This window comes from Pan troglodytes, chromosome 2 (genome assembly GCF_028858775.2).
Source record: "Pan troglodytes isolate AG18354 chromosome 2, NHGRI_mPanTro3-v2.0_pri, whole genome shotgun sequence".
Lineage (NCBI taxonomy): Eukaryota > Metazoa > Chordata > Mammalia > Primates > Hominidae > Pan > Pan troglodytes.
In genome coordinates this window covers 18,691,724-18,717,436 of record NC_086015.1, presented here as the reverse complement: position 1 = coordinate 18,717,436, position 25,713 = coordinate 18,691,724, and the positions used below count along the sequence as shown (strand labels likewise).

General features: G+C 42.1%; 1 protein-coding gene across 5 annotated transcripts in view; it reads right to left on the bottom strand.

Moving 5' to 3' along the window:
* C3H3orf20 (chromosome 3 C3orf20 homolog) overlaps window positions 1–25,713 on the bottom strand; it is a 97,707-nt gene that overhangs the window by 56,018 nt on the left and 15,976 nt on the right. For all 5 annotated transcript variants that reach the window (XR_010155504.1, XM_003309638.5, XM_016940536.4 and 2 more), the window contains exons 6-9: window positions 13,450–13,576; window positions 12,094–12,375; window positions 2,587–2,739; window positions 1,344–1,464 (exon numbers count right to left, since the gene is read on the bottom strand). Coding sequence is in view for 4 of the 5 variants with exons in the window: in XM_003309638.5 (XP_003309686.1) it covers window positions 1,344–1,464; window positions 2,587–2,739; window positions 12,094–12,375; window positions 13,450–13,576 (683 nt within the window). In the remaining variant the exon portion in view is untranslated. The remainder of the gene's footprint in view (window positions 1–1,343; window positions 1,465–2,586; window positions 2,740–12,093; window positions 12,376–13,449; window positions 13,577–25,713) is intronic.

Here is a 25,713-nt window from a genome sequence, read left to right as displayed (position 1 = left end):
TTAATTACCAAATGACTAATCCAAACTGTGTGCACTGTGGGAAGATAGAAATGGGTGTGGGATGGGATGCCACAAAGGAGGGGAGTCTGGGCAGGGCTTTGAAGGAATTTGGGAGGACATTTGCACTGGCAAAGAGAGGAGGGGGTGCATTTCAGGCCAAGGGAGTAGGAAAGGTGAGACATGTTCAAGGGAGTGAATATTCCTGAGCAGAGGTGTGGTCTGAGGAATCAGAGCATAAGGAGGAGAGTCAGTGGCCAGTGTAGAGGATGAACCAAGAGGACAAGAAACAGGAGACTAAGGGTAGGGTGCTGGAGCCCTCCCATGCATTCCAAGTGCTTGTGTCCACAACCCTTACTGTGGGGCTCTTCATCTCAGGCCAGCTTGAGTGGATGCTATGTTCTGTGATCTTTCTCTGAATCCCAACACTTGCCCTTCTCTCACAGTTGTTGAATCTGTGTCTACCCTGTGTTCTTATTAGTCCCTTAGACTTTTGAGTTCCTTGATGGGCTTTGTTTCTCCTTCCAATCTCTGATTGGTGATTCTCAACTGGGGGCAATTTTGCCCCCCAGAGGCTACATTTGGTGATACCTGAAGATATTTTTGGTTGTCACAACTGGAGTAGGGGATACTACTGGAATCTAGTGGGATGCTAAACATCTTACAATGCACAGTTATACCAAAGAAGTATCCATCCCAAAATGTCAGTAGTGTCAATGATGAGGAACTCTGCCACAGATAAGTGACAAGCACAGTTAGTTGCTTTATTAATAAGTTTATTAATTTATTATTAATAATTCAGCCCTCTTTATTATTTGTTATTTAATAAATCTTTGGTAAATAATTATCTGAACAGCCAAATGAATGAAAAAAGAGTTTCTATCTATCAGTCACTTTTGACTTCTAGATTGTTTTACTTTATAGATAATAAAGTTATAAAAACAAAAATGGAGGAGACCAATATAGAATTGCTAATTTTTATTATTGCCACACACAGGCATTAAAAATAAAGCTATCAACTACTATAACTGTGACTTCATAAAACACATTTTAACAGTAAAAACAGAATAATATTAATAATAAAAATTACACAGGAAGGATATTACCAAGAAATGTCTGTAAAGCAGCCAATAGTTTAGGCTGGTGAAAAGTTGCCTTCAGCCAACCTGGACCACCATCCACCAACTTGGGAACCTCTGAATGAGATTATGAGCTCCTTCAGGGCAGGATTCCTGTCTTACGGGTAGCCCTGGGCTTTTAATGCTAGGCAGTGCATGGCAGGATGCCCAGACCCTCCCTGTGACAGTGGTGCTCACTGCCACCCAACCTGTGCTGCCCATCCCTACCTTGTATTCCAGGGAAAGCAGGGTCTCTGTCCTGGAAGTCCAGCTCCACTTGTGGACTACATAGCCCTGCTGGTCATTGGTGGTCCCACCTTCCTCATCCAAGATTAAGACATATGGGCAACTAGGAAAGATACAGAAGTGAGTAGCTGCCACCGGGCCCCTGAAGGAAGCTCTCATCACTGCAGGCTATGGGCAGACAGGTCTGTAAGACTCAGTCCCAGGCTGGAGGAGTGGTGGAGTCCTGCAGTCAACCTTACTTTCCCCACTTGCTATGGTCTGAGGCCCCTTAACACCTGCTGATGCTACCGGAGGAGCCTATTCTGAGAGAGATGATGAAGGCTCAGGCCAAACCCAGAAGGGGAAGAAATGGGATTTGTGCTCTGTTGCCTAGTAGCCTGAGTGTATAATAGGCACCAAGATGGGAACTGGAATACCTATAACATAAGAGTAAGTCATTTCTTCCAAGAACAGTTCCTTATGAAAAGCCAGGCAAAGCCAGGCAAATCCAGACATGGTGGCTTATGCCTGTAATCCCAGCACTTTGAGGGGCTGAGGCAGGAGGATTGTTTGAGGCCAGGAGTTTGAGATCATCCTGGTCAACACAGTGAGACCCTGTCTCTACAAAAAATTTAAAAAATTATCTAGGCATTGTGGCACATGTCTGTAGTCCCAGCTAACCCAGGAGGCTGAGGTGAAAGGATCACTTGAGCCCAGGAGTTCGAGGCTGCAGTGAGCTATAATCATGCCACTGCACTTCAACCTGAGTGACAGAGTGAGAGCAAGACCCAGTCTCAAAACAAAAACAAAACAAAAAAGAAAAGCCAGACAATATCAACCTTTGGATGGCAAGAATATGCACTTTTCTTAAAAGATGCCACAGAAGTAGTGTGTTCATGCCTCTCCTTCACCTACTCCTGGTATAAAACATATTTTTTCCACTAAATAATTCTTCCATTAATATAACTAACAATCAAGATCTTAGTGCTGTGGGGTACCAAGTGGAGTAGGACTTGGGAAGGTGTCCTTCTTATTGGCTGTGACATAGATACAGCAAGGAAGGGCTGAGCCTTAAAGTTCCTATGTCCCTGCAGAAACAGCCTCAGCCCTGCCTCACTGCCTTACTAGATCTCTGGACACCGCCTGGCTTCTTCTTTAACCAGGGACTCGTAGTCACCACCTCAGTCCTCCCTCCATCACCCTCAGAGGTACTTCCGTGTGACTAGTACTCTCCCAGTCCACTTACCTGGTTTTTAGGTTGTAGTGAACACAGCCCTGGCCTTCAGTATTGAATAGGGCCAGCAAGGAGAATCCAGGTATGTCATTAAAGAGGCAGGTGATGGTTCTCCCTCTGCAGCATGTGGGGATCTGACATACAGCGACGTTTCCAGAGGGATAGCTGGCAGAAATGTTCAGGTAGAACTAACAGAAAACTCCCCTGGTTCTGCTCTCAGTTGTCCCATTGAAGCAAGTCCACATGTCAAAGTGTTAGCTATTTGGTGCATCATTCTCCATCTTCAAACACCCTCCTTGCATTTTGCATAAGTAACAATTATATGATTATGGAACCCAACGATGACCTAGCTGCTTTTCTGTATCTTCTATTTTCTCACAACCACCTTGTGGTAGGTAGTATTATCTTCCTCTCACAGATGAGTAGGGTCCCCCTGGGTCTAATGGGTTTCCTGAGACGTGGAACTTTCAGTATAAAACCTAAAAAGTCCCAGGCAAACCAGGATGAGTTGGTCACCCTAGATGAGGAATCCAAAGTGCAGAAAATTATCTGCCCCATGTCACATCACAAGGAAGTGGCTAGAGCCAGGATTTGATCTCTGAGGCCAGCAATATTTCTAATGCTATCAGGCTGCTCCCACTTCTGACCAATCAAGGAGGACAGGTAATGTCTCCTTGTTCATTTTCTAGTAAAGAGGCCCCAAGAAGCACTGGTCCTGACTAAGGAGGACAAGGTGTGGGCAGCTACTGTCCTGTGTGCAGGAATTTCACAAGCAGTACTCCAGACACAGAAGCATTTCAGAATGAAAGCAGAAAGAAAAGGAAATGAAGAAAAATGAAGATTCTCAGGGACCTGTGGGAGGCCATCAAGCATACCAACATATGAATAATAGGAGTCCCAGAAGGAGAGACAAGAGAAATTAGGGTAGAAGGAATATCTAAAGAAATAATGGCTGAAAACTCCCCAAATTTGATGAAAGACAATAATATACATGTTCAAGAAGCTTAGCAAACTCCAAGTAGGATAAATTCAAAGATATTCTCATTGAGACACATTGTAATTCAACTGTCAAAAGACAGATACAAAGAGGGAATCTTGAAAGCAGCAAGAAAAAAGAGATTAATCTTATATAAGAGACCTTCAATAAGATTAATGGCTGATTTCTCATCAGAAACCATGGGGTTAAGAAGGCAGCAATATGAAATATCTAAAGACCTCGAAGGAAAAAAATAAAACTTTGACCAACAATTCTATATCAAGCAAAATTATTCTTCAAAAATGAAGAAATTAAAATATTCCCAGATAAACAAATATTGAGGAAGTTAATCACTAGTAGACCTGCCCTGCAAAAAAATGCTGAAGGGAATCCTTCAGGCTGAAATGAAAGGACACTAGACAGTGACTCAAATTCATACAAAGAAAAAAGAACACTGGTAAAGTTAACTATATAAGTAAATATAAAATCCAGTATTGTATTTTCAGCATATAATTTTTCTTTTTTTCCTATATGATTTGAAAGATAAATGCATAAAACAGTAATTGTAAACCTATGTTAATGGGCACACAATGTATCTATAAAACATTATTCTCTGATAACAACATAAAGGGGGAGGGATACAGCTATATAGGAGCAGAGTTTTATATATTATTGTGGCTAAGTTATTAATTCAAACTAGTGTGTTAACTGTAATACACAGGTATATTAGTTTCCTAGGGCTATCATAACAAAGTACGATAAACTGGATGGCTAAAAGCAACATAAATTTATAATCTCACAGTTCCAGAGGCTGAACGTCCAAGATCAAGGTGTCAACAGGGTTATGCTTTGGAAGGCTCTGGGGAAGAATCCTTCCTTGCCCCTTGTAGTTTCTGGTGGTTGCCAGAAATCTTTGGTATTCTTTGGATTGTACATGCATCATTTCAATCTCTGCCTCAGTCATCACATAGCTTTCTTCTGTGTGTGTGTGTGTGCGCGCACGTGTGTGTGTGTGTGTGTGTGTGTTTTCTCTTCTTATAAGGACACCAGTCATTGCAGTAGGGCCCACCCCAACAATATGACTGCATCTTAAAAATTACATCTTCAGAGCCCCTATTTCCAAATGTGGTAATATTCTGAGGTTCCATGTGGTTACAAATTTTGGGAGACACCATTTAACCCATTATACCAAGACAACCCTAGGGAAATAACTTAAAAATATGGAGAAAAGGAAATGAGAAGTAAATCAAAATGGCATGCCACAAAAAGTCAGACACAAAAAGTGGAAGTAATGAAGGAACTGAGAAACAAAGATGGTATACGACATATAGAAAACAAATAGAAAAATTAAAGAATTAAGTCCTTCTGTATCAGCAATTGCTTTAAACAGAAATAGATTAAACTCTCTAATCAAAAAGGCCAGAGCTGAGGCATGAGAATTGCTTGAGCCCAGGAGGTGGAGGTTGCAATGAGCCAAGATTGCACCACTGCACTCCAGCCTGGGCAATAGAGCGAGACTCAGTCTCAAAAAAAAAAAAAAAAAGCTGGCAGGATAAATTTTTAAAAACCAAAACAATTCAACCATATGCCGTGTCTAAGAGACTCACTTTAGATCCAAAGACACAACTTGGTTGAAAGTGAAATGATAGAAAAAGATATTCTATGCAAATTGTAACCAAAAGACAGTAGGGGTGAATATACTAAAACCGTGCAAAATAGATGTTAAGTTAAACATTTTTACAAGTGACAAAGAAGGACATTACATATTGAGAAAAGGGTGAATGCCTTAAGAATATGTAACAATTATAGAGATATACACACCTAATAACAGAGCCTCAATATATATAAATTTAAAAACTGACAGAATTAAAGGAAGAAATAGTTCTACAAAAATAGTTGGAGACTTCACTACCTCATGTTCAATAATGGATAGAACAACTAGACAGAAGATCAATAAAGAAATAGAGGACTTAGGCCGCTTGCAGTAGCTCACGCCTGTAATCCCAGCACTTTGGGAGGCCAAGGCGGACGGATCACCTGAGTTCAGGAGTTTTGAGACTAGCCTGGCCAACATGGTGAAACCCCATCTCCACTAAAAATACAAAAAAGTTTAGCCAGGCATGGTGGTGCACACCTGTAATCCCAGCTACTCAGGAGGCTGAGGCAGGAGAATCACTTGAACTCGGGAGGCAGAGGTTGCAGCCAGCCAAGATTGCGCCACTGCACCCCAGTCTGGGTGACACAGTGAGATTCCACCTCAAAAAAAAAAAAAAGAAAAAGAAAGAAAGAAATAGAGGACTTGAACAACACTGCAAACCAACTAGAACTAACAGAAACATACAGAATCCCACCCAACAACAGCAGAACACACATTCTTCTCACATTCACATGGATCATTCTCCAGTACAGGCAATATGTTAGGCCACAAAACAGGTCTCAATAAATTTTAAAAGATTAAACCATAGAAAGTATCTTCTTTGGTTACAATGGAATGAAATTAGAAATCACTAACAAAAGAAAATAGGGAAAATTCACAAATACATGAAAATTAACAACACACAAACAACAGGTGGATAAAGAAATCACAAGGGAAATTATAAAATACTTTGAAATGAATGAAAACAAAACACAACATGTCAAAACTTATGGGAGAAAGGCAAAGCAACACTCAGAAAGAAATTTATAGCTGTAAATACCAACATTAAATGAAAAGAAAGATCTCAAATCAATAACCCAATTTTCTACCTTAAGGAACTAGAAAAAGAAGGGCAAACTAAAGCAAAGCTAGCAGATGGAAGAAAACAATAAAGGCTCAGAGTGGAGAAAAACAGAATTGAGAATAGAAAAATAGAACCAACAAAACCAAAAGTTGCATCTTTGATAAATCAAGAAAGCACAAACTTCTAGTAGACTGATTAAAAAAAAGAAAGACTCAAATTCCTAAAATCAGAAATGAAAATGGGACCTTACAGAAATAAAAAAAAAATCCTAAGACAATGATACAATAATACGAATAGCTGTACACCATAAAGTCAGATAACGTAGATGGACAAATTCCTAGAAACATATTAACTACCAGAAGTGACTCAAAAAGAAATAAAAAACCTAAATAGAAGTATATAGCAAGTAAGGAGATTAAATCATTAATGAAAAATCACCCAACAAAGAAAAGCCTAGGACCAGATGGCTTCACTGGTGAATTCTACCGGACATTTAAAGAATTAATACCAATCCTCCTCAAGCTCTTCCAAAAAAATAGAAGAGCAGACCTGAACCTTCCTAACTCATTCTATGAGGCCAGGGTTATCTTGATACCAAAGCCAGACAAATACATAAAAAGAAAACTTCCCATATCCCTTATGACTATAAACATAAAATATCTTAACAAAATACCAGCAAACCAAATTCAGCAGCAGCCTATCAAAAGGATTAGACACCATGACCAGGTGTGGTTTATCCCAGGAATGCAAGTATGGTTCAACACACAAAAATCAATGTAATGTACCATAGTAATAGAATGGCGGGGGTTGGGGGGAATCATGATCACCTTAACTGATAAAGAAAAAGCATTTGACAAAATTCAATACCCTTTCATGATTAAAAAACACTCAACAAATTCGGAATAGAAGGGAACTCCCACAACATATTAAGAGCCATATATGAAAAAACTCACAACTAACATCATAATAAATGGTGAAAGAATGAAAACTTTTCCTCTAATATAAAGAACAAGACAAGGAGGCCTGCTTTCACCACTTCTATTCAAAATTGTATTGAAAGTTCTGGCCACAGCAAATAGCAACAACAACAAAATAATAAAAAGCCTCAAAATTGGAAAGGAAGAAGTAAAATTACCTCCGTTGGCAGATGACATGATTTTATATATAGAAAATTCTAAAGAGTCCACACAAAAAAATCTAGAGCAAACAAATAAATTTAGAAAAGTTACAGATACAAGATCAACACACACAAAAGAGTTGTCCCCATGAACACAGGATGTCTTTCCATTTATTTAGGTCTTCTTTAATTTAATTTGGCAATGTTTTGTAGTTTTCAGTGTACAAGTTCTGTACCTCTTTGTTATTTATTCCTAAGTATTTTAATCTTTTTGATGCTGTTGCAAATGGCATAATTTCCTTTTGTTCATTGCTTTTTTGTTCTTGTTTATACACCATTTTGTATTGCTTGTTGCCAGTGCTCATGGGTTGGATGAATTAATATTGTTGGCTGGGTGTGGTGGCTCATGCCTGTAATCCCAGCACTTTGGGAGGCTGAAGTGGGCGGATCACTCAAGGTCGGGAGTTCAAGACCAGCCTGGCCAACATGGCCAAACCCTATCTCTACTAAAAACACAAAAATTAGCCAGGTATGGTGGCGCACACCTGTAGTCCCAGCTATCTGGGAGGCTGAGGCAGGAGAATTGCTTGAACCCAGGAGGCAGAGGTTGCAGTGAGCTGAGATGGCACCACTGCACTCTGGCCTGGGTGACAGAGTGAGACTCTGTCTCAAAAACAACAACAACAACAACAACAACAACAACAAAAAACTGTTAATGGTATTACTCCCCAAAGTGATCTACAGAATCAATGCAATGCCTATCAAAATCTTATTGCCTTTTTTTTGTAGAAATGGAAAACCTGACTTGAAAATTTACATTAAATTGTAAGAGATTCCAAGCAACCAAAATAGTCTTGAAAAAAAAAAAAGTGGGAGGACTCACACTACCTTATTTCAAAACTTGCTACAAAACTACAATAACCAAAACAGTGTGGTACAGTCATAAAGACAGACATACGTGTTAATGGCTTAGAATTGACAGTCCAAAAATAAACCCATACATCTATAGTTCTACAGTCAATTGATTTTTGACAAGGGTGCCATGACCATTCAATGGGGAAAGAATGCCTCTTAAATAAATGGTACTGGGACAATTAGCTATCCACATGCAAAGGAAAGAAATTGGAACCTTATCTTATACCACATACAAAAATTAACTCAAAATGCTTCAAAGACCGCAAGACCTATAAGTATAAACCTCTTAGAAGAAAACACAGGGGGCCGGGCACGGTGGCTCATGCCTGTAATCCCAGCACTTTGGGAGGCCAAGGTGGGTGGATCACCTAAGGTCAGGAGTGAGTTCAAGACCAGCCTGACCAACATGGAGAAACCCCATCTCTACTAAAAATACAAAATTAGTCAGCGTGGTGGTGCATACCTGTAATCCCAGCTACTCGGGAGGCTAAGGCAGAAGAATCGCTTGAACCCAGGAGGCAGAGGTTGTGGTGAGCTGAGATCACGCCATTGTACTCCAGCCTGGGCAACAAGAGCGAAACTCTGTCTCAAAAAAAAAAAAAAAAAGGAGGAAAACACAGGGGTAAATGTTATAACCTTGGATTTGGCGATGGTTTTTTAGACATAAAGCCAAATGCATAAGCAGCAAAAGAAAGGTGGAAAAAATTGTACTTCATCAAAATTTAAAAGTTTTTGTGCATTAAATGATGCTACTGAGAGAGTGAAAAGGCATATGACAGTATAGGAAAAAATACTTGCAAATCATATACTGATAAGCATCTACTATCTATGCACAATATGTAAAGAACCCTTACAACTTGTTTTAAAGAAAGACAACTCAATCTAAACATGAACAAGGACTTCAATACACATTTCTCCAAAGAAGATACACCAAAACACACACACACACACACACACACACACACACAAGAAAAGATGCTTTACGCCATTCGTCATTAGGTAAACATAAGTTAAAACCACAGTGAGATACCACTCACACCCACTAGAATGAATGAATGAACATTGAGACAGGTCTGGGGTCTGAAGCTGCCAAGTGCAAATCAATTATAGCTTACAGCTTTATGATATTCCCAGTGCAGACATATCTTTTTTTTTTTTTTTTGAGACGGAGTCTTGTTCTGTTGCCCAAGATGGAGTGCAGTGGCTCGATCTCGGCTCACTGCAAGCTCCACCTCCTGGGTTCATGCCATTCTCCTGCCTCAGCCTCCTGAGTAGCTGGGACTACAGGCGCCCGCCACCACACCCGGCTAATTTTTTGTATTTTTAGTAGAGACGGGGTTTCACCATGTTAGCCAGGATGGACTCGATCTCCTGACCTCGTGATCTGCCTGCCTTGGCCTCCCAAACTGCTGGGATTACAGGCACGAGCCACCACGCCCGGCCCAGACATATAATTTTTGCCTGAGAGCTTGACCAGCAATATCTATGAAAACAGAATCGACTGCTGAGCCCAGTGTTCTATGGAAGCCGTTAGGTGAAAGAAGAGTTTTCCAAACATTTTCTGTACTTGAGAGGGATCAAATAGCTGCACATGTGTTCTGACCATTTGAACACAGTAACAGAATTTCTCCTTTAAGATTACTGAGTTCAACTACCTCATCTTATAATCAAGGGAAGTGAGGCACAGAGATCAAGTGACTTGTGCAGGGTCACCAAAAAGAACTGAGCCTAGAGCCCTGGTCTTTTAGGACTCCCAAAGAGAACAGCATTAATTGCGAGGATGTGATCATTGCTGGGGTGTGAGTCAAGAGTGCCAGTAGCAATGGATCAAAAATTTGGGTGATCTCTCAGACCATTTGGGGGTGGGGGGTGGGAGGGTGCTCAGAATTCTGGGACAAGTGAGAGAACAGAGATTCCTGCAGGCTAGGGTGCTGTGCTCTTATCATACACAAGCCCACCCTCCTTTCTGATGCCCCTGATAGAAGACTAATTCATAGACACAGCTTCATGAGGAGCTCAGGGAGATCATCCTATTAAATGCAGCAAAGAGTCAGAAAGAAGCGGGGGTGGGGCACAACACAACCCATTGCAAGCAGCAGTGGCTCTCGAAGGAGTCAGCTGTGTTAAATACTGGAGGACGCGCTGCAAGCAGGGCCGAGCAGAGTGTGATGAATGGATTCATATACGGTCTGAGAAACAATAACACTTCTTTGACAGAGTGCTTAAATCTGAATTCCCAGTTCAGTCAAGAGGAGGCCAAAGGAAGCAAGGGGGCTGCTGCCAGCAGAGCCTGGTTGGGGGGCTTAGCCTTTGTGAAAGTGGTTGAGACAGCCCAGAGACCCGTCCTCTCCTCCAAGAAAGGGGCAGGGGATACTGAGTGCCCAGTGATTTTATTATTAAAATGAGATCCACTTCCATCTCCCTCTACCCTGCTCTGTACTGGAGGAAATAATCCTTAAAGGTATAAAAATGGTACCCAACAAAGGACCCTAAATTGAGGTAAGGAGGCCATGAACCAAGGCCTAGCTTGGCCACAGAATTCCTTTTGTGGCATACAGTCAGTCACACCATGCCTTTGGGTCTCAGTTTTCCGATTTCTACAGTGAAGGGGCAGAAACAAATGACTGTGTTTCACATCCATGACATTTTATGTAACTCTAGACTGTGTAACCTGGAATAAGTGCTTTGCCCTCTCTGGCCTCAGAGTCCTTGTGGCCAAATGAATGAGACATCTGTGATCTGGTCCAGCTCTAGAATATGTTGGGTTTGGGCAACAGGACCCCCACAAAGAACATAGGGTACAAGGTGACTTCCTACCCAGACATTCTGTAAAGGGAGCCCTCTCTTTTGCTTTTACCACCCAAATTCAAACTCCTCTTCACTTTAAAAGAAGCAATTACAGTTGCTCCCTCTGAAGTACAAATGGTCTATTAACTTCATTATCTGACTTCATTGCACGTGATAGATACTCGATACACATCTGTGAGTGAAGAAAATAATCAGACTCAAATCACTCTGAGGTATGCACAGCCCTCAGGGCTCACCCTCCAAGGAGATTTGTCTTTTCAAACTCAGATCCAAAGACAGGCTTTGGAGGTTGGTAAATGCCCTGCAATCACAGGTAACGCCTTACAGGCATGTACAGATAAGTGCTTATTTCTAGGGAGAAGGTCTATAGCTTTCATCAGATTCTCAAAGAGAAAATGTGTCTCCTTTTGTTGCTCCCACATCCAAGGTTGGGACACAACTAGCACTATGCTCATGAGCCCAGTCAGATCTCAGCTGCAGAGCAGTCAGGGCCCAGGAGATAGCGCATTTGGGGTGAGGTCTCAGGCTCCAAGGATGTTGATAGGTGAAGTATCCAAGGACCACAGAGCTTAACCACTGAGCCAGGGAGAGAAGGATGAAGGTTCCCAATTGTTTAAGGCCTCCTAATTCTCTCCTCTCCACTAGACATGATTTGTTTTGTGTCTTTAACCACGTCTCAACTGAGAGGTCCTCAAAGGCAGGGACTTTGTCTGCATTCCCAGCCTGCACTGACAAGCTTCTCACAGGTAGCTGGGGTTTGGTATGTTCTTGTTGATCTGAACTGAACGTGAGGCTTGAAACTTATTACCTCCTCCTCTGACCTCCTGAGTCTGATCTAGACAAGCTCTTAATACCCAGGAGACCCATCACCAGGCTTCTCTGATAACTAAAAGGCCCAAGGAAACATTTAGGCTGTGTCAAGTCCTGGACTTCCCTGGGGTTGAGTAGCTGGGGAGATAGGGTGGCACCAAATAAAAGGATACTAAACGAAGGAGGAGCCATCATAGAAGGTGTAATGAAACTTGAAGGCCTTCTTGGGTGCCTTCCCCTCTTGACAATGCTGACTGAAATGATGGTTGGCGGAAGATGGGTGAGAGGTGGGGCTGAGAGTCTGAGCACCTGCAGTGGGAGGGTAATGTAAACCCGGGGTCTGAGAGTCTCCTTTGCGGGCCAACATTAGATGAGAGGGCATCTTTGCCTTGTAGTTTCGTAAGATCATGGGGTAGGAGATATTCTTCCCTTTCCACGTGGCCCTTTCAGCTTCTCTGCAGAGAAGGAGAGCAATATATTGTCTAGCCTTTTGGTTCTCAAGCACCAGGGATGCTCTCTACAGCCCCTCCTTAGTGCCCAAGACACCTATCCCATTCCCCTGTCCCCAAAGTACACATCCCCAACCCATGCTCCCTCGTCCATAAAGGTAATTTTTGGGAAGAACTGGGAAGTTCCCAATGCCCGTCTAAGAATAGCCCTTGCCTGATTTCCACCTGAGCCTGAGGGTGAGGACCTATGGAGTAGGAGTGTGTGTGGAAGTTGGGGGGTGGGTCCTGGGGGTTTGAAGACCTTGCTCACCCCAGTCCTGAGGTTGTGGGGAAGAGAGCTTCCTTCCAGAGTGTCACAGTGAGGAGGCAAACAGTGGCTGCCCTCTCCCCATGTTCTGGCCCAGCAACCCCAGGAGACGTATATGACCAAGCTATTAGATGTGAACAGGTGCTTAAGTCCTTTACACCCAGTGGCCTGGGCCCTCAGAGAAATGTTGAGTAAATTGCTAGGGCTTGTGGGATGGCCCCACAGAATGATAAAAACCACTAATCACCCATGTCAAGGGTCTTTTTGGTTTGTTTTGAGAGGTTTTTGTCTGTCTGGTAGAACATCTAGCAAATTAAGTTAAGAAACAAACAGTGCACAAAAGCCCTAAATGTAAGGAGCCATGCAAAGGGGCATCCCTGGCAAGGTGCTGCAGAGGCAGAAAGCATTGCTGGGCAGGGGCAGAAGGCAAGCCACTGGAGCTGTGTGAGCTCAGGCAATTTCTTACTCACATACCTGCTTAGGCTGCCTCAGTTTCCCCATCCACAAAATGGGCATCAATCCTGTCTTCCTTGCATGGTTGCAGTGATATTGTAGGGAGGGTGGTGAGCAGGGAAGGACACGGGTGTGTGTGTGCCTGTGAGGGATGCTGCACCTGTGGCTGTCGTGGGGAGTACCACATAACCCACGCTCCCAGGTGGCATGTCTCACACACTTCTGTGACTGTCCACTCACATATACACAGGGACTCCCAGCTGGGGGCCAGGCTTTCTGAGAACCCTTGACTCCCCCGACCCAAGCACTGAGGTGCTCACATGTGGCGACACAACTCTTGCAGCTTCTCCCGGGCCTCAGGGCAGGGGTCGCTGAACTCCAGGCTGTTGGCAGGGGTTCCCACTCCTCGATGCGGCATGCTGACATCTTCTGTAGTTCTAGATTTGCCTGTAGTTGGAGGGCAAGAAGTTAGAGAGATGCCCAAGACCATGGGAACCCACCTTTTGCATCAGTGTCACCTGGATGTGAGACCTGGAGTCAAAGGAGATCATTTTGGAGCTTTAAAATTTGTCCCGCTGGATTTTGGACTTGCATGGGCCCTGTAACCCCTTTGTTTTGGCCATTTTTTCCCATTTGGAATGGCAGTATTTACTCAATACCTGTACCCCCACTGTATCTAGGAAGTAACTAGCTTGCTTTTGATTTTACAGGCTCACAGGTGGAAGGAACTTGCCTTGTCTCAGATGAGACTTTGGACTGTTGGGTTAATGGTGAAATGAGTTAAGATTTGGGGGACTGTTGGGAACGCATGATTGCTTTTGAAATGTGAGGACATGGTCAGGCATGGTGGCTCGTGCCTGTAATCCTAGCACTTTGGGAGGCCAAGGCAAGCAGATCATCTGAGGTCAGGAGTTCGAGACAAGCCTGGCCAACATGGTGAAACCCCGTCTCTACAAAAAAATACAAAAATTAACTGGGCGTGCTGGTGTGCACCTGTAGTTCCAGCTACTCAGGAGGCTGAGGCAGTAGAATCTCCTGAACCCGGGAGGTGGAGGTTGCAGTGAACTGAAATCACACCACTGCACTCCAGCCTGGGTGACAGAGTGAGACTCCAACTCAAAAAAAAAAAAAAAAAGATATGTGAGGACATGAGATTTGGAGGAGCCAGGGGCAGAATGATATGGTTTGGCTGTGTCCCTACCCAAATCTTAACTTGAATTGCACCTCCCAGAATTCCCATTTGTTGTGGGAGGGACCCAGGGGGAGGTAAGTGAATCATGGGGCCGGTCTTTCCCGTGCTATTCTCGTGATAGTGAATAAGTTTCATGAGATCTGATGGGTTCATCAGGCATTTCTGCTTTTGCTTCTTCCTCATTTTCTCTTGCTGCCATGAAAGGAGTGCCTTTCGCCTCCTGCCATGATTCTGGGGCCTCCTCAGCTATGTCGAACTGAAGTCCAATTAAACCTCTTTTTCTTCCCAGTCTTGGATGTGTCTTTATCAGCAGTGTGAAAACTAATACAGGAGAGGTTTCAGAAAATGGTTTTTCAAGACATTGTGTTTACCAGGGGACACGGGGCCAAGAAGAGCAGGAGAGCGGCATCCTTTAAATGTCAGAATATTGGGGGTATCATTGATGCTCACCAGGAATTGTTGACTGGTCATTTATCAAACAGAGATGTTACTCATACTGCGAGTCATCTGTGATGGATGTGTCAGGGACTGACTTGTGCAAAGTGATGAGACTGGCCATGTTTCCCCGGGTTCCAGGAAAAGAGAGCATTTCCAGGGCTGGACGGCCCTCACTGAATTGGAACCTTTTGATTCACCTGATTAAAGACACAAAGTCTCTATTTCTTCTCAATCAGCTTGAAAACTTCTCTGATGATGGCTAATCTTGGGTCTTCTGGAGGGAGCCCAAGTGCCATAGGCACAGATCACTGTCATCTGAGTCTCTGCAGACCGGATGACAATGATCTGCATGACCTGGATGACAACAATCTGTGCCTGTGATACTAATTTTCACAGCTGTCCTCCATGATAGGTGTCAGGTGGTATGAGGATGTGGTCATGTGGAGTCGTGGCAGTGATCCTCCCACCCTAGGTTCCAGGGGCATCTATTTAGTCATTTGTGTCAGGTCCTACCTACAATGAACCTCTGACTCCCACCCAGCTGCAGCCTCGAAGTATGCAGGCTTAACTTCACCTTGGATTTGAGGATGAAACCTGGCTTTGGGTGGGGGCATTTCTCAGGCTCTAACTGAAACCCTGAGGGCCTCAGAATGGAGCCTTCCTTGCTGCTGGTGAAGCCTGGGGGTTTCTGGCCAGTGCTTGGGAACCATCTCTGGTATCTGCCACCCTGAGTGGTTCCTGGTCACTTCCCCCACTTCTCCTGCCAACAGGGACCAGAGACTGAACCCTGAACTCAAGCCTAGGGCCTGAGGTCCAGCGACCTGCTAGCAGGCCACCTGGAGCATCTGCTGGATTGAGCCTCCATGTCTGGCCTGCCCCAGGTGCCTTGGGCTCCCCAAAGGTGACGGTCTCTTGCTCTGACTAGGAACTGCTATTAACAGTTCTCTTCTTGTAACATTGGACACCTTCCAGAAATAGCTGCCGTCCCCTCAGGGAGTAAGCCCAACTCCTGGAACTGATGCTCAAAGTCAGCCTGGCCCCAGAACTGTCAGCAGGTGAGGTGGAATAGTATGTGGACATGGAATGGATGGTGGAGGCCCCGACACCCAAAGTGACTTCAAATCAGAATGGCTATAGCAAAACCAGGCATCATTCATACATATGTCATAGGACAACAGGCATAAACTGGGACATTGCTGGGCTAGAGTTACTTATGAGCTATGAGGCAAGGCTAATCACCCATGCTAGCATGCATGTGTGAGCCTAATTCCTAAACAAGATTAAGACCCTATAATGCAGCATCACTGAATATACTTCCCAGTGTCAATGGATGCAACAAGGCAGCTAAAAGTTGGGTGGCAAAGGAAAGCAGCCACATAGACAAGAGGCCAATAGACATGTAGCAATCCCCCGAGTCCTTGAGAAATACATTCCAGGACCCCTCGTAAATGCCTGAAAGCATGGATAGTACCAAACCTGTATATGCTAAGTTTTTTACATGCACACCTATGATAAAGTTTAATTGGTAAGTTAGACCCTAAGAGATTAACAATAACTCCTACTAAAATAGAACAACTAAAACAATATATTGTAATGAAAGTTAGGTGGAGGAGTGGGGAAAGATGGCCAAATAGAAGGCTCTACTGATTGTTCTCCCCATAGGAACACCAAATTTAACAACTACCTACACAAAAAAAGCATCTTCAAAATAACCAAAAACCAGGTGAGCACTCATAGTACCTGATTTTAACTTCATATTGCTGAAAGGGGCACTGGAGAGGTAGGAAAGACAGTCTTGAATTGCTGACACAACCCTTCCCCATCCCCAGCAGCAGCTGCAAGGCACAGAGAGTCTATGCATTTGGGAGAGGGAGAGTACAGTGATTGTCAGACTTTACATTGAACTCAGTGCTTTCCTGTCACAGTGGAAAGCAAAATCAGGCTGAACTCAGCTGAAGCCCACTCATGGAGGGAGCATTTAGACCTGCCCTAGCCAAAGGGGAATTACCCATCCCAGTGGCTGCATCCTGTGTTTTGGCAAGCCTGTCCACTGTGGGCTCTGGAGTTCTAAATAAACTTGAAAGGCAGCCTAGGCTGCAAGGACTGCAACTCCTAGGCAAGCCTTAGTGCTGAGCTGGGCTCAGAGCCAGTGGATTTAGAAGGCATGCAACCTACTGAGACACCAGCTGGGGCAGCTAAGGGAGTGCTTGTGACACCCCCCACCCCAATCTCAAGTGGCGCAGCTCATGGCTCCAAAAAAGACCCCTTTCTTCCACTTGAGGAGAGAAGAGGGAAGAGTAAAAAGGACTTTGTTTTGCATCTTGGATACCAGTTTAGCCACAGTAGGATAGGGTACAAGTTAGCGTCATGAGGCCCCCATTCCAGGCCCTACTCCCAGATGACATTTCTAGATACATCCTGGGCCAGAAGGGAACCCACTGCCTTGAAGGGAAGGACCCAGTCCTGGCAGGACCCATCACCCACTGACTGAAGAGCCCTTGGGCCCTGAATAACCAGCAGTGATACCCAAGTAGTAGGCTGTGGGCCTTGGGTGACACTCTGAGACATGCTGGCTTCAGGAGAGACTCAGCACATTCCCAGATGTGATGGTCACAGTGAGGGACTCCTTCTGCTTGATAAAAGCAGAGGGAAAAGTAAAGAGGACTTCATCTTACACCTTATGTACTAGCTCAGCAATGAGGGGGCAGAGCACTAAGGGGCTCTTGGGGTCCCTGATTCCAGGCCTTGGCTCTCAGATGGCATTTCTATACCTGTCCTGGGGCACAGGGGAGCCCACTGCCCTGAAAAGTGAGTCCCAGGCCTAACTGAAGAGTCCTTGGACCTTAAGTGAACAGTGGCAGTAGGCTGGCAGTACTCCCCATGGACCTGGTGGTGGTGGCCAAAGGGTGAGACTCCTCTGCCTGTGGAAGAGGGAGGGAAGAGTGGGAAGGACTGTGTCTCACAGTTTGAGTGCCAGCTCAGCCACAGTATAATAGAACATCAGGTAGATTTTGAAGGTTTTTTACTCTAGTCCTGGCTCCCAAACATTTCCGGACCTGCCTGGGGCCTGAGGGAACTGTCTGCCCTAAAGGGAAGAACAGAAACCTGGCTGGCTTCACCACCTGCTGATTGTAGATCCCTAGGGCCTTGGGCAAATATAGGCAGTAGTCAGGTAGTGGTTACAGCAGGTCTTGGGCAAGACCCAGTGCTGTGCTGGCTTTAGGTTTCATCCAGTGCACTCCCAGTGGTGGTGGCCACAGGGGTACTTGTGTAACCCCATCCCCAGCTCCAGGTGGCTCAGCACAGAGAGAGACTCCATTTGTTTGGGAGAAACTAGGGAAGAGAACAAGAGTCTCTACCTGATAATCTAGAGAGTTCTCCTGGATCTTATCCAAGATCACCAAGGCAGTACCTCTCTGAGTCTGCAAGAACCGCAACATTCTGGGCTTGGGGTGCCCCCTAATGCAGACATGACTTAGGTCACAACACCCAAACCCTTTCAAATACCTGGAAAGCCTTCCCAAAAAGGAAAAGTACAAACAACCCCAGACTGTGAAGACTACAATAAATACCCAACTCTTCAATGCCCAGACACTGATGAACATCCACAGGCATTAAGACCATCCAGGAAGACATGATTTCACAAAATGAACTAAATAAGGCACCAGTGACCAATTCTGGAGAAACAGATATGTTACCTTTCAGACAGAGAATTTAAAATAGCTGTTTTGAGGAAACTCAAAGAAATTCAAGATAACACAGAGAAAGAATTCAGAATTCTATCATTTAACGAAGAGATTGAAGACAGTGTGGAGATTCCTCAAGGATCTACAACTAGAATTACCATTTGACCCAGCAATCCCATTACTGGGTATATACCTAAAGGATTATAAATCATGCTACTATAAAGACACATGCACACGTATGTTCATTGCAGCACTATTCACAATAACAAAGACTTGGAACCAATCCAAATGTCCATCAGTGATAGACTGGATTAAGAAAATGTGGCACATATACATCATGGAATACTATGCAGCCATAAAAAAGGATGAGTTTATGTCCTTTGCAGGGACATGGATGAAGCCAGAAACCATCATTCTCAGCAAACTATCACAAGGACAGAAAACCAAACACCACATGTTCTCACTCATAGGTGGGAATTGAACAATGAGATCACTTGCACACAGAGGGGGGAACATCACACACTAGGGCCTGTTGGCAGCAGGGGGGGTTGGGGGCTGGGGGAGGGATAGCATTAGGAGAAATACCTAATGTAAATGATGAGTTGGGGGGTGCAGCAAACCAACATGGCACATGTACACCTATGTATCAAACCTGCACATTGTGCACATGTACCCTAGAACTTAAAGTATAATAAAAAAATTAAAAAAATTTAAAAAAGAGACTGAAATAATTTTAAAGAATCAAGCAGAAATTCTGGATTTAAAAATGCAATTGATATACTGAGGAATGAGTCAGAATCTTTTAACAGTAGAATTTATCAAGCAGAAGAATTAGTGAGCTTGAAGACGGCCTCTTTGGAAATGCAGTCAGAGGAGACAAAAGAAAAAAGATAAAGAATGAAACATGGCTACAAGATCTAGAAAATAACCTCAAAAGGGCAAATTTAAGAGTTACTGGCCTTAAAGATGAGCTAGAGAAAGAGATAGCGGTAGAAAGTTTATTCAAAGAAATAATAACAGAGAACTTCCCAAACCTAGAGAAAGATATCAAAATTCAAGTACAAGAAGGTTACAGAACACTAAGCAGATTTAACCCAAAGAAGACTACTTTAAGGCATTTAATAACCAAACTCCCAAAGGTCAAGGATCCTAAAAAAGGATCCTAAAAGCAGCAAGAGAAAAGAAACAAATAACATACAATGGAGCTCCAATTGTCTGGCAGCAGACTTTTCAGTGGAAATGTTGCAGGCCAGGAGAGAGTGGCATGACATATTTAAAGGGCTGAAGGAAAAAACCTTTTACCCTAGAATAGTATATCTTGTGAAAATATCCTTAAAACATGAAGAAATAAAGATTTTCCTAGACAAACAAAAGCTGAGGAATTTCATTAACACCAGACCTCTCCTACATGAAATGCTAAAGGCAGTACTTCAATCAGAAAGAAAAGGTGTTAGTATAAAACTCACTGGTAATAGTACAGAGAAAACCAGAATATTACAACACTGTTACTGAGGTGTGTAAGCTACTATTATCTCAAGCAGAAAGACTAAAAGACGAACTCATAAAAAATAATAGCTACAGATCAGCATGGTGGCCCACGCCTATAATTCCAGCACTTTGGGAGGCTGAGGCAGGCAGATCACTCGAGGTCAGGAGTTCGAGATCAGCCTAGCCAACATCTCTACTAAAAATACAAAAATTAGCTGGGTGTGGTGGCATGTGCCTGTAGTCCCAGCTACTTGGGAGGCTGAGGCAGGAGACTCACTTGAACTCAGTAGAAAGAGGTTGCAGTCAGCCGAGACGTGCCACTGCACGGCAGCCTGAGTGACAGAGCGTGACTCCGTCTCAAAATAATAATAATAATAATAATGATAGCACAACAACTTTTCAAGATATCATACAATAAGATATAAATAGAAACAACAAAAAGTTAAAATGTGGGGGGATGAAGTTAAGGTGTAGAGTTTTATTAGTTTTCTCTTTGCTTGCTTCTTTGTTTATGCAAACAGTGTGAAGTTGTTATCAGCTTAAAATAATGAGTTATAGGATAGTATTTGCAAGCCTCATGGTAACCTCAAATCAAAAAACACATAATGGGTACACAAAAAATAAAAAAAAAAAACAAGAAATTTAATCATATCACCAGAGAAAATCACCTTCAGTAAAAGGAAGACAGGAGGGAAGGAAAGAAGAATGAGAAGACCACAAAACAACCAGAGAAACAACAAAATGGCAGGAGTAAGTCCTTACTTATTAATAATGACATTGAATATAAATGGACTAAACTCTCCAATCAAACAACATAGGGTTGTTGGATGGATAAAAAAACAAGACCCCATGATCAGAAGCACACTCTACTTATAAAGACGCACATAAACTGAAAATAAAGGAACGAAAAAAAGATGTTACATGCCAATGGAAATCAAAAAAGAGCAGGAGTAGCTATACTTAGACAAAACAGATTTTGAAACAAAAACTATAGAAAGAGACAAGGAAGGTCACTATATAATAAAGAAGTCAATTCAGCAAGAAGATATAACATAAGTAAATATATATATACCCAACACTGGAGCAGCCAGACGTATAAAGCAAATATTATTAGAGCTAAAGAGAGAGAAAGACACCAATAAAATAATAGCTGGAGATAGCAACACCCCACTTTCGGCACTGGACAGATCTTCTAGACAGAAAATCAACAAAGAAACATCAGACTTAATCTATACTATAGACCAAATGGGCCTAATAGATATTTACAGAACATTTCATGCAATGGCTGCAAAATACACATTCTTTTCCTTAGCACGTGGGTCATTTTCAAAGCTAGATCATATGTTAGGTCACAAAACAAGTCTTAAAATATTAAAAAAAAAAACCCTGAAATAACAGCAACCATCTTCTCTGACCACAATGGAATAAAACTAGAGATCAACAAGAGGAATTTTGGAAACTATATAAATTCATGGAAATTAAACAATATGCTCCTGAATGACCAGTGGGTCAGTGAAGAAATTAAGAAGGAAATTTTAAAAATTCTTGAAGCAAAGGACAATGGAAACACAACATACCAAAACCCATGGGATACAGTGAAAGCAGTACTAACAGGAAAATTTATAGCTGTTAAGTGCCTACATCAAAAAGAAGAAAAACTTCAGCCCAGGCATGGTGGCTTACTCCTGTAATCCCAGCAATTTGAGAGGCCAAGGAAGGTGGATCACTTGAGGTCAGAAGTTCAAGACCAGCCTGGTCAACATGGTGAAACCCTGTCTCTACTAAAAATACAAAAATTACCCAGGCATAGTGGTACGTGTCTGTAATCCCAGCTACTCAGGAGGCTGAGGCAGAAGAATTGCTTGAACTCGGGAGGTGGAGGTTGCAGTGAGCTGAGATCACACCACTGCACTCCAGCCTGGGGCAACAGAGTGAGACTTCATCTCAAAAAAAAAAAAAGAAGAAAAACTTCAAATAAACAACCCAATGATGCAACTTAAAGAACTAGAAAAGTAAGAGCAAACCAAACACAAAATTAGTAGAAGAAATAACAAGGATAAGAGCAGAAATAAATAAACTGAAACAAGGAAAACAATACAAGAGATCAATAAAAACAAAAGCTGTTTTTTTAAAAAGTTAAAAACAAATTTGACCAACCTTTTGCCAGACTAAGATAAAAAGAGAGAAGACCCAATTAAATAAAATCAGAGATGAAACAGGAGACATTACAACTGATATTGCAAAAATTCAAAGGATCATTAGTCCCTATTATGAGCAACTATATGTCAATAAATTGGGAAATCTAGAAGAAATGGATAAATTCCTAGACACATACAACCTACCAAAACTGAGCCATGAAGAAATCCAAAACCTGAACAGACCAATAACAAGTAACGAGATTGAAACTATAATAAAAAGTCTCCCAGTAAAGAAAAGCCTGGGACCCGATAGCTTCACTGTCAAATTCCACCAAACATTTAAAGAACATACCAATCCTACTCAAACTTTTCTGAAAAATAGAGGAGGAGGGAATACTTATAAACTCATTCTATGATGCCAATATTACTCTGATACCAAAACCAGACAAAGACACATCAAAAAAAGAAAACTACAGGCCAATACCACTGATGAATACTGGTGCAAAAATCCTCAATACTAGCAAATTGAATTCAACAACACATTAAAAAGATCATTCATCATGACCAAGTGGGATTTATCTCTGGGATGCAAGGATGGTTCAACATATGCAAATCAATCAATGTGATACATCCTATCAACAGAATGAAGCACAAAAACCCTATGGCCATTTCAACTGATACTGGAAAAGCATTTGATAAAATTCAACATCCCTTCATGATAAAAACCCTCAAAAACCTGGGTATAGAAGGAATATGCTTTAACATAGTAAAAGCCATATATGACAGATTCATACCTAATATCATACTGAATGGGGAAAAACTGAAAGCCTTTCCTCTAAAATCAGGACCACGACAAGGATGCCCACTTTCACCACCATTATTCAATATAGTACTGGGAGTCCTGGCTAGAGCAATCAGAAAAGAGAAAGAAATAAAGGGCATCCAAATTGGAAAGGAAGAAGTCAAACTGTCCTTGTTTGCAGATGATATGATCTTATATTTGGAAAAACCTAAAGACTCCACCAAAAAATTATTAGAACTGATAAACTCAGTAAGGTTGCAGGATACAAAAATCAACATACAAAAATCAGTAGCATTTCTATATGCCAACAGTGGACAGTCTGAACAAGAAACTAAGAAAGTAACTCCATTTAAAATAGTCAGGAATTAAACAAAGAAATGAAAGATTTCTACAATGAAAACTATAAAACACTGATGCAAAAAACTGAAGATGACATCAGAAAATGGAAAGCTATTCCATGTTCATGGATTGGAAGAATAAATATTGTTAAAATGTCTGTACTACCCAAAGCAATCTACAGATTTAATGCAATCGCTATCAAAATACCAATGGCAATCTTCACAGAAATAGAAAAAACATTCCTAAAGTTTATATGGAACCACAAAAGACCTAGAATAGCCAAAGCTATCATAAATAAAAATAATAAAACTAGAGGAATCATCTTACCTGAGTTCAAATTATACAACAGAGCTATAGTAACCAAAACAGCATGGTACTGGCATAAAAACAGACGTGTAGACCAGTGAAACACAATACAGAGCCCCAAAATAAATCTATACGTCTACAATGAACCCATTTATGACAAAGGTGCCAAGAACATACATTGGGGAAAGAACAATCTTTTCAATAAATGGTGCTGGGAAAACTGGATATCCATATGCAGAAGGACCCCTATCTCTCACCATACACAAAAATAAAATCAAAATGGATTAAAGACTTAAATCTCAGGCCACAAACTATTAACTACTAATAGAAAACATTAGGGGAAACTCTCCAGGACGTTGGAGTGGGCAAAGATTTCTCGAGTAATACCCCACAAGCACAGGCAACCAAAACAAAAATGGACAAATCAGATCACATCAAGTTAAAAAGCTTCTGCACAGCAAAGGAAACAATCAATGAAGTGAAGAGACAACCCACAGAATGGGAGAAAATATTTGCAAACTACCCATTTGATAAAGGATTAATGACTAGAATATATAAGGAGTTCAAACAACTCTATAAGAAAAAAAATCTAATAATCTGATTGAGTGATCTTTCAAGCTCATTCTTCTCAAAAAAAGACATACAAATGGCAAATAGGTATATGAAAAGGTGCCCAACATCACTGATAGTCAGAGAAATGCAAATTAAAACTACAAGGTGATATCATCTCACCCAGTTAAAATGGCTTTTGTCCAAAAGACAGGCAACAACAAATGCTGGTGAGGATGTGGAGAAAAGGTAACCCTCATAACTGTTGGTGGGAATGTCAATTAGCACAACCACTATGGAGAACAGTTTGGGGGTTACTCAAAAAAATAAAGATAGAGCTACTATACAATCCAGCAATTCCACACGTAGGTATATACCTGAAAGAACAGAAATCAGTATAATGAAGAGATATCTGCACTCCCATGTTTAGGGCAGCACCACTCATAATAGCCAAGAGTTGGAAACAACCTAAGTGTCAATCAACAACAGATAAATGGATGAAGAAAGTGTGGTACATACACGTAATGGAGTACTAGTCAGCCATAAAAAGAGAATGAGATCCTGTCATTTGCAACAACATGAATGAAACTGGAGATCATTATGTTAAGTGAAATAAGCCAGACACAGAAAGGCAAACTTCATATGTTCTAATTTATCAGAGCTAAAAATTAAAACAATTAAACTCATGGAGATGGAGAGCAGATGGTTACCAGAGGCTGGGAAGGGTAGTGTGGAGTGGGGAGGGCTAATGGATACAAAAAAACAGTAAGAATGAATAAGACCTAGTATTTGATAGCACACAGGGTGATTACAGTCAAATATAATTTAATTATATATTTTTAAATAACTAAAAGAGTACAATTGAATTGTTTGTAACACAAAGGATAAATGCATAAGGTGATGGACACCCCATTTAGCTTGATGTGATTATTGTGTGCCTGTATCAAAATATCTCACATAACCCATAAACATATATACCGACTATCCCCACAAAAATTTAAAATTAAAAAAAGTTATATGAATGTGGTCCCTCTCTCTCTCTGCCTCAAAATATCTTAATATTTTTGGACCGCAGTTGACCATGGGTAACTGAAACCACAGAAAGGGGAAACCCTGGATACGGAGGACTTCTGTATTTAACTTTTGCTTTGAAACAGCCTTGCTCAAGACATCACCCTCAAGTTCATTAGGCAGAAAAAGTCATTAAATCACCAGGTGTCTTGAGGGTACTTTCTTTTCCCTCAAACTGACTGTGGGATCACAGGGCCAGATCTAGGGCCAGCTCAGGAGGGCACATGATAATGGAGTACTAAGCCAGGCGCACATGCAATGGGGTGCTGGCAATGGTGCTGTGGGTTATTGTACCACAATGAGATGAAGCACATCAACACAGGTAAAGCAGTCAGGAAGGTGTGGCGGCCGCTGAAGCTACTCCGTGCCCGGAAGGAGGAGGTCAGCTCCTTTAAGCAAGATATTTTCTGTCTTACAAGTCCACATCTGTATCCCCAGCATTTGGTACAGAGACTGACAGTTAGCAAGTGTTCAATAACCATTTGTTCAATAACGGAAAGAGTATAGGATCAGCTTGATATGGTGAGTGATGAAATACAAGGCACGCCCATGATGACCATCCCCCTTTTACCAAC